This window comes from Trematomus bernacchii, unplaced genomic scaffold (assembly GCF_902827165.1).
Source record: "Trematomus bernacchii unplaced genomic scaffold, fTreBer1.1, whole genome shotgun sequence".
Classification (NCBI taxonomy): domain Eukaryota; kingdom Metazoa; phylum Chordata; class Actinopteri; order Perciformes; family Nototheniidae; genus Trematomus; species Trematomus bernacchii.
This window is the reverse complement of record NW_022987828.1, coordinates 4,480,787-4,496,894: the sequence shown is the minus strand read 5'-3', so window position 1 is coordinate 4,496,894 and position 16,108 is coordinate 4,480,787. Positions and strand designations below refer to the sequence as shown.

General features: G+C 39.9%; 1 protein-coding gene across 1 annotated transcript; it reads right to left on the bottom strand.

Annotated features, from left to right (window-relative positions):
- Nucleotides 1-145: 145 nt before the first annotated feature.
- LOC117499744 (stonin-1) lies at nucleotides 146-15,103 on the bottom strand. The gene is made up of 11 exons (XM_034152344.1): nucleotides 14,917-15,103; nucleotides 7,851-9,781; nucleotides 7,501-7,703; nucleotides 4,023-4,124; nucleotides 3,749-3,872; nucleotides 3,613-3,662; nucleotides 2,822-2,915; nucleotides 2,171-2,730; nucleotides 1,176-1,412; nucleotides 981-1,070; nucleotides 146-889 (listed from the first exon to the last, which is right to left on the bottom strand). Exons 2-11 carry the CDS (start codon nucleotides 9,700-9,702, stop codon nucleotides 782-784), a joined length of 3,420 nt encoding a protein of 1,139 aa, XP_034008235.1. The 5' UTR covers nucleotides 9,703-9,781; nucleotides 14,917-15,103; the 3' UTR covers nucleotides 146-781.
- Nucleotides 15,104-16,108: the final 1,005 nt, after the last annotated feature.

Sequence of the window (16,108 nt, the reverse complement as noted above, 5' to 3'; positions counted from 1 at the left end):
GAAAGAAAAAGGCCTACACCAAAGAATGAAAGACTCACTTTTAGTTATTACTGGAGCTGTCACACAAGCCTTTATGTTTTCGTTCCAGCTGTGAGAAGCTAGTCGAGTGTTTTTCTAAAACAGTCGCACATTAAATCGATTTTAGTGTCCATGCTGGCTTTTATAAATGAACTGTGTCGTGTTCCAGTGAATTTGCATGCAGCCGTTTGGTTCAATAGTGAAAAGAAAACAAACACACTTAGTTCATTAGGTAAATAATGTAACAAGGCAACACAGGCTTTGTTCAGGGTTGTCAGAAAGAAAAGGGTTCATTGAATGCAGCACAACAGCGCAGTTCTGTGTATTTGAAGCATGATTAAAGGCAAGGCATTACTACAAATCAAACAGCACATTAGGTACCTTCAAAGCAACATGATCATGACAGAAGAAAAGATATTCCAGGTCAAATAATGTTTTGCTCTACTAATAAAGAAAATTATTTTCAGGTAAATATTTAACAACAGAAATTCATGCCGTTTGTCTCAGTACACTTGATCCAGAAGCAACGCTGTATGTAATTGGTTGTTACATTTTAAATTACTTGTGGTATTGCTCTGATAATTACATAATGAAAAACTAAAGTACTGTATCAGTGATTTCACACAGAGGTGTTTAACTGCCTTCTCTGCGAGCCAAATGACACCACCAAGAGGTCTAAATTCACTGATTATTTCTCCCTTTTGAATCAGTTTCCCCGTCGCTCTACATGATCATCTGATGCGTTCAAGAGTGCTGATGCTCATCACCACTCGGCCTCTCCGACAGCTTTAGAGAACACGTAGTCCCTGCCTTTGTAACACATCACTCCGTCTTTCAAATGAAACTTCCAGCGGTTCTTGCTGCGATGGATCTGCAATAGAGAGAACACATTAAGTCAGTAATCATGCCTTGGGTTTGTTGAGAGGCAAATGATGGCCAATGTAGGGACGAATTGTTCCTACTTTGTCATACTGGCAGACGATTACATTGTCAGTGTCAAAGAGATCTGGGATGTCCTGCTCGTGCACATCATCGCCTGAGTTCAAAGGATCCTAATTGATAGGAAATACAAATTAAATAGCCACAGACCATCTGTTTCTTATACAGTGGGAAAAAAGAATCATGATAACATGTACATCCAGCTTAATCTCACTAACCTCTTCAACTGCTTCGGCGAGATCTGCTCCCTCGCTGTCGCTGTTGGAGGAGATGCTGTTTCCGTCGCTGCTTCCTTCCCCCTCCTGCAGGGCCTTAATGGCCTCTGCGTTGATTATACCCAGAAAGTCGTTCTCTTCCATGGGACCTCCCTCTTCCTCCTCCATGTCCGAGTTCCCCGCAGGACCATCCAGCTGAACGATGTCCGACAGCTCATTGTAGTTGAAGTCCAGGTCCAGCTTAGCAGGAATTGCGAGAAAAAATAAGTAAACTGTTATGCCATGAGATTGTAATTTATTTGAATAATTCAAGATTTGACACCTGAACTGGCTTGAGTTAACAGCAATCTGTTTTACAGCAGTAGAAATGTAATGCCATTAATGTTGATTTAGTCAAAACGTCTTGATACAGTACATAAGTGCTCCCTTTATCATTAATTGAAACATTTATTTTAGATGTATTAAAGGGCAACCTCAACTATTTAGTATTGATCTTCAATAAAGTTAGGAAACTCATTAAGTTAAAAACAGTACGTTCGAAACCAATGCAGCAGAGGCCGATTGGTCTTAACCTCCGTCCCTAGTATGCTCATGCTTCGAAAATGCTGGATCCTACACTTCCTACGATGCAGTTCACTGTCATTTATTATACCCTCTATACCTGGTAAACGTCCATATTTTCTTTTTTTAAGTACAAACCTCAACTTTGTAAAAGTGGTTAAGTTTCCCCTTAAAAAAAATAGTCCAACAGAAATACATTATACGCTTTGAGATCAACAGCCCTGTAGCTTAGCATCAAGCCTAGAATTCCAATCCAAGAAATACCAATAAATTCATAATTATTGTTAATTAGTGAGCTTTAAGAATGCTGGAGGACAAATGATGTTTCCTTTGGACAGACCTAGAGTAGTAATTTCCTCCTGAATCCAGGCTTTATGCTAAGCTAAGCTAACCAGGTGCTGGCTCCGTGTACTGAGTGTATATTCGTTTCAAATTACCCCAAGAACAGGATCAGGCTGGTTGTCATTCTTAGCAGGCGCTAGGTTCCTCGCCCTTTCTGCCTTCTCTCTCTCCTCCTCAATCACTTCTTTCAGGATGTCATCAATGTCTCGGCTCTTAAACTGTGCCGTCTGAGTCAAAGCCTCCTCGCTGCTGATCTGCTCTAATAACTGACTGCAGGGTGAGGCGTTCATACTGAGGTTCACAGGTTCGCGTTGTGGACTCTGCTCATTTTCTTCCAGGTTGATGTCTGGCTCTGGAGAGCGGGCCCCTTGAAGCTGCGATGGCTCAGCAGCAGGAACTTGAGGTGGCTGGGGGACACTCTTCTCCTGACAAGGGGGGATATCAACCTGTGGATGTGGAGGCAGTTGAAGAGAAGAAGCTGGAACAGAGGGTGGATCCCCCTCCTGAGGCCGAGTGGCTTTTGGTGGGACAGCAGATGACTGGGGGGCAGGAACTTCCCTCCCCACAAACACTCGCTGTGTGGTTCGGGATATAAGAGGCTGACCTGCTGGAGCCTGAGTGACCACAACAGGAACGTTGACCTTGTAAAGTTGACCTCAGTGACACAAAAAGGGATAAAAATATCTGAAATTAGTACAAAAAAATAAAACATATTTAGGCCAATAACAGGTACATTTGTTGTGTACCAGAGGCGGTTTGAAGAGTGACTCCAGCTGGTATCTGCACAGGGTACGATAACCCCGCAGGAAGAGAGAAAGTAGCAATTGTCTCAGAGATGGTCTGAAATGAAAAAAACATAATCAATCATATTAAAAAGGTAATGTTTTACATTAACACTGTAATAGTGTCTGATGGTGCTTAAATAAGTTTAACAGTTTTCCCTTTGTCTCATTTCATGAATGATGTTCAAAACGACTAAATCTATTTTTCAGGTCATTTCACAATATAATTTCAAAAGTGTTTTTAGGGTTCATAATTACAGGTAGAAAATTCAGGTTTTCAAATATGTACTCAAGTTGGTCCAATTCCATAAGTGAGTATCTGATTTTAAATGAAATCAAATCTATTATAAATTTAAGTTAACAGAATTTATTTTTCAATTAAAGTTACCGGCAACCAAATCAAGCCTAAATGTAAACAATCACACAATTTGTCAAATATTTCATTGTTTTTATTTACTTTTTAACAAGAGAGGAAGAAGTATCCCAGGTAGCCCAGGTGTTCAAATGTTGATTCTTCATCTTGAATTGTGAAATGTACAATTCCAATTTAAATCACATTGTTTTCAAACAATGCATCTGAACTGTTTAAACTCCAAAATGTTGTATTAAGTGATGATTACATTGACAAAAACGAATATCAGTTGCTTTTTACATTTAACTAAGTATGGTTATGTTTTGCTTTTGTATGTGCCCCTGACTTCAAGAGCTACATGAGGACATGGAGGTGATGTCCTGGAAAGCTTGATGACACTTGCCTTCATTGGGAAACTGTGGATATTGTGACTCGCAGGGATCATAACTGAGGCTGAGAGAAAAGAGCAGAGAGCAGAGCAGGTGATGCAAATATCAAGCAAGCATGAAGCAGTTCATGGCAGTAGCCTGCTGTGTTACCTGTGAGTTCTTGATCTGTCCGACTGTAGCTGGCAGGGAGCTGCAGCACAAAGTTGGATGAGTTGGTATTATTTTTCCTGAAGTCTTCCATTGCTTTTGACTGCATCATCTTTGCCTCCCAAAGCTGCACAGCAAGAAAAAACAGCAGTCTGACTTCCTGCTATGCTGTCAACTTCCTCGCTAGATGGACTAACTTTACTGGAACTGACAGCTTGAGTCAAGATGAGAATAATATCTATTTTTAGAGATAAATATGGTTATGAATGAAACTCACATGTCTTAAATCATCCAGGACGCGGTCTTCAAGCCCTTCATCCAAAAAGAGCTCCCGCATACTCTCAATCACATCATCAATTATGGACAAGTAGAGTTTGGCCTGCAGTTATTTTCAGAAACTGCAAGTCAGAAGCTGTGAGCTGCTTGTGATTTGTGTATGTTTTGATAAGCAATATACAAAATTCCAAAAACGTCAATAATTCAAGTGAATTATTGACGTTTGGCAAGTGTGCTACATAGAAAGCCATGTGAACTAATTGATAGATTTTATAAAAATGGAAATGGCCTTAGTACATGATTGATTTGCCTCCACTGAGCTTTACCTTGAGGCTCAGAAATAGCCTATATTGAATAGTAATGGTGCTGTCTGGAGCGCTTTTATTATGCTACTCAATGTACATACAGATAGCCTACAGGCCACACACACCAGTGTTGCTAGTAGTTAGCTCATAGCAAAACTAACTTAAAAAACGTTGCTTACCACTGGGCCTGTGTTGTTGTTCAGCATGATTCAGGGCAAAAATACCTTCTAGCCGTCGACAGTGGACTTTGGCAACATAATACACAAAGCTAACGGTGATACAGTCACATTGTTTTGCTCGCACCAACTTGACGTCAAGTTAACACAGGTGATAATAATCAAGCTCCACCGAGAATTGTGATTGGTGCAATGACCGCCATGTTTGTTTAGTTGGTCTCAAAGCAGCCTAATAATGACTTTTAGAATACTTTTTTATAGTAGGCTATAGCCTAATGTACTAATTATAACTCAATTTAATTATTATTTGTATTACTTTTTTAAATGTTTACATCTTTTTCAAGCTCTCCTTTAGATATGGTGGGGGAATAGTGAATAGCAGTAGGCCACTTTACATTCATCCAGAACCAACTGGGACCACAAAAACATTCATATACCGAATATGGCTGCTGCAGTGGTTTAGTTGTCAGAAGCTCAAATGAAACATGTGGATTTCGATACTCAAACAGAACCTTTCAATATTTTAGTTTTTAAGTTACCCTCAATAGAATCATGTTTCACTGCGTGCAGGGCTGAGTGAAATGTCTGATACCAAGAACAAACACCAGGAGTTAAAAAAGATTTCACAAGACGCTTCATTTTGAACTCGGTGTTTGAAGCAGCATCTGTTTGGTAATGCTGCCACTCTTTTAACTCACAGGTTGACTCATCTGATGAGGAGAGTGCTGGGACTGAAAGCAGCTGAGGCACTCCTTACTCTTTATTCCCACATATAACTAATATAATATGATTTATGTTATGTCCATTTTATTTGGCCATACTAACTTCATTGAAATCAGGTATTTAAAAATGTGTTTTAATAGAACTTACAATGGCCGATGTACTGTTCGAAACACTGCCCCCTATTGTGAAGAACCAGAACTAACAACTAGTGGAAATATCTAACATTTTTGTGTTGAGAATCCAGAAATGTTTTTTATTGTGAAGGATTTGTTCCTACATGTTTTGTTAAACCATTTAGATGAATTGAGTGCAACTGTTTAACCCATCTTTAGAGTCAATACTGTTTTTGATGCATTTAAAGGCATCTTTCAATTATAGGTATACATTCCATAAGTAAAAAAAACAAGTATGAATACCCGAAGATCTTAAAAACACATAAAATCATTAAATCAACAGGATAGTGACTCATCACCACGGGTTCCCGGGGAAGTTGATCAAATAAAGTTAATCACACAGCAGCATGGAGGATTGGCAGCAAAATAATTTTACTGAAAATCACATGTCATTTATTGAACAGCAGCCTGCCAACACACTGCTGGGTCTCTCAGGCTCTCAACAAAAGTGTGATTAAAATACGTTAATTTGCTGTTCTGACACTCGCTGAGGTGTGCGTTTCATTTATAATTATTTAGCTCCTTTTAAAATTAATAATTGCCATATTATTGTGGCGTCACATGCATGTGCAGTTATCCTGTGGCAACACGTTGAACAAGTACTTTAACCAGTAATAAACTCAAAGTTAGTTTCTGAACATCTGTCAAGAAATATCATGAGTCATTCAGCTTTAATCAAAAATGTTTACTCTTGATGTACATAACATCCAGCTTAAGCCAGGTACCTCATACAGAAAAGTCATCACTGAAGGCCTGTTAGCTCACTCTGAAGCTTCACTATTCTTTTGTATCCAGCCTACTCACAACCCAGAGGCAGAAAGATTACATAATAAAGATTTGATTTGTTTAAATAAAATACATTCCTCCAGAATACAACCTTAGTATATAGTCAACGATCAGCCTGAGGTAAGCAACACAAGTAATGAGTTGTATCTTTGTCAACACATTTGTGCACAGTAAATGTAGGTTAGTTAAAAACAAACCGCTGTTTCACTTTGTAAATGCACTTTGTCTGTATTTTGCAAAAGCAAGACAATTACCCTTCAAATATGAAATAATTTGTTTAACTCTTAGGCGTGTGCACTTGTGAGAATAATTATATAATGCTGTGCTTGTCTAATGTAGCTTTAATTATAGTTTTACTGCTGAGCATGGCTGCCAATTGGCATTGGGCCTGAGTGAGTTCAACTAAATTGCTAATAATTGTGATTAAGTCCCTTTACACAAGTGCTGATCTGCAGGGCTCAGCATAATGTGACCCCCCTTCGAACCAATGCAATTGTCCAACTATAATTACAACACTATTGTCCTTTTTCAAATGTCAAATTTGTTCTGAATCTTAAGGCGAAGCAAGGAGTACATATTGCCTGCAAAAAAAAAAGAATGCCAATGACACAAATAAGAAAAATGTGGAGGATTCATACCAGAATGAAGTAGTTTGAAGGTACGTGAACTTTAAGCATTGCCAAACAAAAAGGGCTGATTTTAAACACCTGCTGATTCATACCTTTTCTCAAATTCAGTGAATATTGCTGATTACTTAAGTTATTTATCTCATGCAGCCCATTGCATCTAATAAGGCTGCCAATCATTCTGGAGAGCAGTGCAGATGATGCAAATGCAAGCTTATATACAGTACTCATATAAACTGTGGTCATACAGTTAATAAAACTATTAAATGTAAAGTGCTATGCAAAAGGACCATCTTAAATTCATTATTAGGTCTAGACTAATTCAGTCTCAGTTAAAGGATACATAATCGGTTAAGCTCCATCAGCAATACTAGCAGGCTATGTGTATTTATATGAATTTGACACCGGATATAAGCAGAAAGTCCCTCATCACCGTTACTTTTGATCATTTTGTTGTCATCCCTTTTTCACCATTGGGCAAATATCTTAGAGCAAAGGGATAACATCGTCTTCAGAGAGTCTTTGATATTCATTGTGTCATACACCCGGATTGCTTCTGTGACTCGGTTTCAATCAATTTCTTCTCGACCTCCACCTAAAAAGAGACAATGAGGTAAGTTGAACATCAATAAACAGTTTTCTATATAAAAATTAAGGTAACATTAAGCATGATAAAATAACACTGATTACCTGACAATGATAGCGCGTCCAACTGGTCACATTTTTCTGCGGCTGGATGTCGTTGGCAGTGCCCAGCGACTTCACCCTGGTTCCAGACACAACTGCGCCCATAATTTCACATTCCATCGTGACAAAAGGGTACCAGTCACTCGGGATCTCCTGATCAGATCCCAGCTCTAGCTTGCAGGAAAATGAATGGGGATGATCCACTGCTGCAGAGGGGAAACAAAGGTCACTTGTAGTTAGAGTGTCACACCAACAAGCGGAAAACATACTGTACAAATGCACGAGGAGGCAAGGCTAACGAGCTAATGAGAAAATATGGATGGCTACATTTGTATCTCTCAGGAATGTGTTACCCGTATTCTTTGCTGGCAGTCGGTCGATCCTCCACACGACGGCTGAATATACATTCTCATACTTGACTGTGCCGATTGTCACCTGCATGACAGGCTGAGAATCTGCAGCGCCGACAGCACCCAAGCAGGCATTTCTGTTCATGCGGGCCTTCAGCGACCTCTGCCGCAACAAGGCCACTGTCTGCGTGACTTTGACCCATTCGCCTGGCACCGGCACACGGATCACTACATTCTCACACAGAGGGTTTGTGTCAGACACACTCCCCAAGGAGGGGAAGGTGGGTGTCATGTTAAGAAAGGCCTGGAGCTCCACGTAGGCGCCTTGAACTGTGACAACGGCCTTGACCGAGAAGGGAATTTCTGTGCAATCCAGGATCTCCGTCTTGTACCGCATCAGCTCCACCCTGCAGGCCTCGGGAGGTGCAAACTTTACCAGCCGGGACCTTTGAAACTCTGTCTCATTCACACATTTGTGGAAATGGCTATCTGCGATCTCCATCCAGACTTCGCCGTCCTCCTCTGACCCGTAGCTGGAGTCAAAGCGCAGCAGGCCGAGATCGTTCAGGGCAAGAAAACAATCCCCTAGTCCGTTGAGGAAAGAGAGACAGTGAATCTGGGTGAAGGCTGTCCGCTCGATGACTTCGCCAAACTTATCTAGTTGTACCCAGATATGATCGGTGATCTGCAGCGACAGCTCCTGCTCCTCGTAGTGCCGCCTATGCTGGTGGTGCAAACACAACTTAAAGATTTCCTCCTCCATGGAGACGACCAGGTCCTCCATGTCTTCGTGGGCTGTGGAGCCAAACTTCAGCAGCTCTTCTGCCTCCGCCTCATGGCTAACCTCCAGCTTGGGGTGGTACCGTTTCTTTTCTGTGTACGAGTAATGTTCCACTTTGACAGAGAGGACTTTGCGGGGCTCGCCGTAGCTTTCCAGTTTAAGATCCGAGAGCCTGCATTGGGGGAGAAGCTGGAACTCCTTGAACGGCTTCTCCAGCCCTTTCTCGTAGAACATCTGCAGCACGCCTCCCGGCAACAGGCGGAGGTAGATCGGCCCCCACTGTCGCGAGGACATGCGGTTCTTTTTCTCCGGAATCCGGAGCAAGACAGACCAGCCGTCTCGCTTTTTGCTACGAAATAGCCCCCGGGGAACAAACTGAGATGAATCCTCGCTTAACACCTCACTTTTGCATCTTAGCCGTCTCCCGCCACCATTTTCCGTCTCTGCTTCCGTTGCTTTTAGGCCTTCCAGTTTGTGGCAAACGTAGGGGAGAGAGTTTTGGAGATGGTCACGTGGAGGCTCACTGCCGTCTTTGGTCCGAATGAAGAAACGTGGTAGGCTGCTCTGGGATTCAGATTCTGAGTCTGAGGAGGAGCTGTCGACATCTGCACTGTGTCTAGATCCATCCCAGAAGGGGTTATAGTGTCCTGAGTTTCCCTGGAAAGAAGGGAAGGGGTTTGGTCCGTCTGAGGTTTGGTGCAAGGCCTCTGGCGCAGGAGAGGGAGCAGAGATGGTAGATGTACTCGAGAGACTGCGAAAAAAGTCGTTCTTTTCCCACGTGTTGGAGTGAAATGGGGAGGCACCGCTAGGAACCCCACTCACGGGAGTGCAAAAAGGCGTGTTATATGGTACACAGGAACTTCCACTAAGACTTGAGTGGCTTTGAGGGGATTCGAGAGAACTATTGAAGCTCCAGGAAGTGTCTCTGATTGGAGGAAGAACTAATTTCAAACCATTGGGACGTGGTAATGCTGCTTTGAAATGCTCCGGTGACTGTTGGGGCTTCTGAGGGGATGAGAGTGGTGTGGTGTCATCTTCAAATGTGACCCAGTTTGAGTGATTTGTGGAACACATGGCTGTAGAGGACTGATGACCTGTTCAAATCAACAATTCCTCCTTTGTTGGGATGAATGTCCCCCTGAGGCCTTCTCCTCTGCAAGAAAAAACAAATAGGAATTAAGAAATTAAAAATGTTTAGTCTTAAAAGTCATTTTTAAAAGGTTAACTCTCAAAATATTCCTGGGGTAACACATCCGTCCTCATAAGAAAGCTTGAGCAAGTGAATTTATCTTGTTGGCAGAAAGAGAGAGAGAAAGAGCTCCTGGGGATATCAATAAAACATATGTCCTTAAGGTACTCCATTAAGAAGTAATGAGAGACCGACCTTGAAAACCTGGAACGTGTGTACATATGTTAACACCTCAATTAACCACGGCTCTTTTAATGTTAAAGCTGAAGCAAGCACTCCGCAATGGTGTCAGAGAGGTGGCAGGAGATTTTCTTCAATTGACACGGCAGATTACAGCTTTCGTTGATTTTCAAGCTTTTTGAGAATCTTTTATACAAACATTTATTAACTGAATCGTCTCGTAAGTTCACGGACACAACAGAATCAACCAAAGCATTTGTTAGAATTTCAACATAATGACAGCTGATACATTTTTCCCATTTCTTTACTTGGATCATTTTTGCAAACAATACAGAAAAAGATGTAGCACTGTAGCCTTATTCTACAGGCAATAACTTTATTTAAACGTTTTTTGAACTAAGCGAGGGGTATTCACGATTATACATTGATCCCTGGTCAGGGCAAACAAGACATTATTCTTTACTTAGTGTTATTCTAGATGGTACGTTCGGATTGTGTGTTACAAAACCTATTGATTTTCATGAACATCTTTTGCTTCCTTAGTTAAAGTAACTTGCAATAAACTTTATTAAACAATGTTTCAGGCCTTTCACCTTCTTCAGGTAACCCTGATCTACCTGCAGGGAGTCTTGCCAATGAACATTTTAACACTACCTGCTAAACATCAGCATGTTTATCAGCGGACATCACTCAGTGGACTTTATTCTTTGCAGAGTTTATACTGCTTGAAAAAGTGGAGTACTGGTATTATTATCTTGATTCATGGGCGAGGCCAATGAAACAGTTATATGATTCTTATTGTAATTCTAAACAACACATTGCGAAATATACTCTCTCAATCAAACCTAGGAAAGCAAAGATAAGTCTTTTGTGCAGGTAATTATTGATGTAAACCAAATATACTCAACAGGTGAAATTAATTTGCATCCAGAATTCTGACAAATTGACACTAGGTTTCTCAAAGTATTGCAGCACATAAAGGTAATGTGTTCTCTACTGGAGAAGAGAAGGAAATGTAAATGCATAGACAAGGAAATGTTCCCGCTTTCAAAATAGAAAGGTTTTGAAAGTTCAAAAGGTTTTGTATTGTTAATTGATGAGCTAAAACGTTTTTCTTTTAGAAACACCGGGCTCTAAAATGAGCTGAGTTTAAATATTTCATTGCAAGCCTTCTCTTAATGCGTGCGAGAAAAGTTAGCAATGGCGGCAAAGATCCTGCCTCATTACCCAGCATGCATTCAACTGTGAGAACCATCAGCAGCATGACGCTCTGGAAAGCTGGTTAAAAGGATAAGGCGCCATGAATGTTTTATCCTCGCTGATGTTAGATCTACAGAACATATTTCAATTTAGGTATTAAATGTTGTGGAAATATTGCTAAAGAACAAGGGTATTCAGGCTTATTAGCCAATGGGCAGAGAGTAAACATGTTGTAATCTTTATATAATCTCAATCAATCACAGTGTGTTGTTTGATGTGCTGGCAGCTCGGCTCTCACAAACATCAGGCTCGCAGGCCACAGAGAAGCTGCTTTCATAATGTTGAAGCCTCATCTCCCCATAAAAATCGTGGAGAAAAAAAAAAAGAAAGCCTCAATTACAGCCTTCCTCCTCCCTTCAAGATCACAGCCATGAGTTGCATAAAGGAGACATCCAGTGGCAAGTTTCCTTTCGCTATAAATAAACAGGGAAATGAGAGCTGCTCGATTCAGGGTAGAGGATTGACAAGTCTTCAGTCAAACACTTGAGGACATCTATCTAATGAGAGGGTGTTTGCAATGCCACGCAGACATTCATTGAGTTCAACCCCGCCTCTGCGATTTAGAGAATCAGTCAGCTTTGGTTCAAGGAGGAGGATGAGTTTTCTGCAGAGGTTACTGATAGACTTTCAAACTCATTTCCAGTCTTCCTGGGTTCTACAGCAGGCGGTCCAGAAATGAAACGCTGCTAAATCTACAGAGGACAAAAGACTACATTCCACACATTCCTTGGGGACAAGAGGCTTTGCACACAGGAAATACCAGCCTGCTCTGTCCATGTGAACTGACAACAAATATTATCTTAATTTCATTTTTATCAAATTTAAAAAAATGCACCATAAATATTGGTTTGTCTCTGGCTGTTCATGACTGCCAAACAAACCAGTGACAACGAAGGAGCCTGGGGATTAAGATAGGCTTACTACAGTCATTAGGTTTATTACAAATATAAATAAAACCATTCTGTCAAACTATTATATATATATATATATATATATATATAATATACTTACACCGGTTTTTATTATCATCCCAAGTCTTGGGAGATGAGGAAATCTCACAATTTCACACTCCTATATAATGCAAACCCTTTCTAATGAGGGTCCATTTTTGTCTATTTTACAAATACTGTTGAGGCTTGCTCTCCATCAAATAGCATCATTGCAATTAAGACAAAAACTACGCTAATCACATGCATTATCTCTGGTTTATAATACCTGATTATTACTATACTTACATGAATGACATCATGACTTGCTGGGGTAGGCACAAAACTGAACACCCCATACACAACTACTTACAGTAAGTTTTAAATTATAATTATTGAGTAAAGCTGAGTCACAATATGTTACGAAAAGATGCTTTCATCAGCTTTAAAAGAGGCCCGTCAGCACTTTGATATGAAACTCCAAACGGATCCAAAAACAAGTGAAACTAACAAACGCCAAAGTTATTTAACATGTGATTATCATGTGTCTGGAATAATGTGACCATGTATCACAATCACACAGACATGTCAATCCAAAAAGAGGAACAGCAGTCATAAGCAGATACTAACCAACAGGGATGTTAGAAAAATAATGATACATCTTGGAATTCAAACTAAGATGAATTGCAGTGTTTGTAATGAGCATCTACTTCAACATTAAAGTCAATTTCACAGGGTTTTTGTTATGTTGGTATTATCTGCTGTATTTCCTGTATTATTTGCTGTGACAGAAAAAATTCCCTCAATGACAGAAAGCAGAAACAGTCGCCTGACAAATGATGACTGAAAGGAAACTCTTGTGGTTTAAGAATAAAACTGCAGAGATAAAAAAATATATTTGAACTTTAACATGGAAGACAGATGCTTCCTGGTTGAGATGAGTTCCTGTTGGATCCCCTGGATAGCTCCTGTGCGTTCACACTTTAGAGTAGATATTTTTCCTTAGAAAGGTCTGTACACAGAAAAAATAAGACACTATCCGTTTTCATTTGATGGGAGAGTACTACCGGTGTGACCACAATGACTATGTGATCTAGTGTAAAGCTGAAATGTGATGACCTATTTACAGTGGCAACAATTGGAGCTGTCTGCAAAGTGAAACAAAGCAGAAGAGAAAGTTTGGGTGTCTCCTCACACCTAATAAGCACAGTGAATACATCCGTGTTATTTGAGATATATTATTTCCAGTGCAAAAAAAGCATGAATGGAAAAAATAAACGGGAATGAATGAGAGACGTGTCAGCTGAAACACTAAAACAGCATTTCCACTATTACACTGCAAGCAGTTTACTCATTCAGTATAGTGAATCACTTTGAAAAACATTTTAGAGCATTTTTAAAGCAAAACTTTGAAAGAGGTAAAAGCTCATTTAAAGATAATATCTAATTAAATCAATAAAATACAAAACTGTTCGATTAAATACAGTACACAGTCTTACTCGGTCTGGCAGCTTTTAGTTTTTAGATGTTAGCACACTTTGCTAGTGGCCTAGATAGATATTGCTTTAAACGTTACTTTCTCCTCTCTACTTTTTATTTTTACACTAACTATTAATGTTACGCAAGGTAACAAAGGCTATGGAATTACACTGTATACCTTTAGAGACATATTCAAATGAAACAACTAACCAACAAAGTTGTGTTTACCGATCATAGATAGCAAATAGAAATCTCAGCAAAGGGCCAACAATACGTGTTTGCATTATTGTCATCTACTTGTGGAAAACAATTGTTTCCTCATAGTTGAAACATTGTTGCACTTTTGTTTGGATAGTAACAAAGTACATTTACTCAAGTAGGCTACTGTACTTAAGTACAATGTTCAGGTACTTGTATTTTACCTGAGTATTTTCAGTTGTTGCTACTTTATACTTCTACTCCACTACTTTTTAGAAGCCAATATTGTACTTTTTACTCAACTACATTTATTTGACAGATTTGGTTACTTTTTAAGTTTAGATTATAAATTAAGTAATCTAAATCAGTTATTAAATATACTTTGAGATATACTTATAGGTTAAGATATATGTAAAGTTATTCAAATTAGCTAGAGCTACATTGACCAGTTGTGATAAAAACACATGGATAATCATAATAGTAACCCAGTAACTCAATATATAGGATTCTGAAATGGGCTTTTACGCATAAGGAGTACTTTTGGTACTTTAAGTAGCCTATATTTTGATGCCGACACTTTTGTACTTTTACTCAAATTAGATTTTGAATGCACTACTTTTACTTAAGTAACACATCCGAGTACTTCTTCCACCTCTGTTTACCACACACTTTCTGCAGCGTGGGGTCAGTTAAATGCCAGACAGACCCACGAGTCGCCGGTAAACGACATGTTTCTAGTCGCCCATAACAACTCTGGCTGGAGAAAGAAAACAGTACCAGCATGCTGTCACCCACAACACAGGCAGGCCGCACACAGAGGCCCACTTCTGGGATCACTCCTGCGCCTTTGTGTGGACGCAAAACCTGGGTAAAGTTGTCACTCACTTGTTTAGTTTGCACAGTACTTTCTGAGCACACCAAACGCTGAGCTGACAACACACAGAGCTCACGAAGAGTAAAACCAAAAGCGTTTTTTAAGTCGTTTCTCGCGGACGTGAACTATCTCAGCTCTCTCAAAAACAAACCCGAGTGCGACCAGAAGAGTGAAATACTCACATTTCACAGCGTTTTTTCTCGTATTCAGGCCATGACCTGGACGCGTCTGTTTGTCTGTACTCTTGATGTCGGCCGGTTTTCCTCAAAATGGCAGAGTGTAAATCCTGGGAGTTTTAACAGCGCTTCCCCTCCCGAGTTCACACAGACTGTCCTACAGCGGGACACTGCAGGAGTGAACATAGCGGCGCTGCGTTCAAGACAGTAGGAAATGTCCCAGTCAGGAAATAGGCGCAATCATCACAGCAAGTAGTGAAACATTCTCCTTGAGGGTACATAATTAAGATATTATTACAGTAAGTCTACATGTGTTTTGATTAAATAAACCCATGTTTTGACATATACAAAATGTTATGCTCGACAGTCTATGGTTATGATGAATTTAATACATTTTAAAGTTGAGGTTTCGTAGGCTGTATATCAAAACCCTGTCAAATGTACTTCATGTTACTCAAAGAATATGCAGTAAGCATTAAAAGCAAACAATTAATAAAAGGCTTGACTTAAACCCATGTTTTCTATCTAATTAACACGTTGGTCTGATGACAGTGCAATCACAGTACCTACAGGAGTTATTTCAGTAAAATGTACACAAGAAATAGAAAGGGGTCCCACAGGATCCCAGTTTTTTTCCCTTTGTAATGATGATTTATATTATTTGTAATAAACTAAATCAAAATCAGTCCCGTCATAGGGTGGATTACTTGCCAATGCATAATTTCAAGCAGGGGCCAACAAGCAGGATATAATGGGAGAATACTTTTCCCTCACTGCACATCTTTGGTAATTGTTCCTCCTAATTCTGCAGCCTCTACAAAAGTTAAAATAACTTTTTTGTTTGTCATTGTTGTCATTAATGGTCTAAAGCCCTTGAAAGCACAAATAAAGGGGGTTTATTATTTCTTTGAACTCTGTAGTGCACCAAGAGCATTGGAAAGCATCATAAATTCAAGTAAAGTTGTGTTTCTGCCTTCGAACACAAAGTGCATCATCAAAAAGTAATCTTCCAATCCTCATACGTCCAGTTTAATGGTGTTGCCTCATTTCCCAGGGGACAGGGTGTGTTACCAGCTGTTTTTTGTTTTTAAAATGATGGGCGATTTAATATCCAAGTCTCCTCCAACTCCCAGAAACGCAGCACGGAGAGTCAACTCAGACATGCTCATTAATAACCAGCTGGCCAATATATGAATCA

Coding starts and splice junctions, on each gene's coding strand:
- LOC117499744 (XM_034152344.1), bottom strand. CDS start 9,702: ATGTGTTCCACAAATCACTCAAACTGGGTCACATTTGAAGATGACACC. Junction 4,125..7,500: donor GGACGCGCTATCATTGTCAG/GTAATCAGTGTT, acceptor AAATAACTGCAG/GCCAAACTCTACTTGTCCAT. Junction 2,916..3,612: donor TCCACAGTTTCCCAATGAAG/GCAAGTGTCATC, acceptor TTTTCATTTCAG/ACCATCTCTGAGACAATTGC.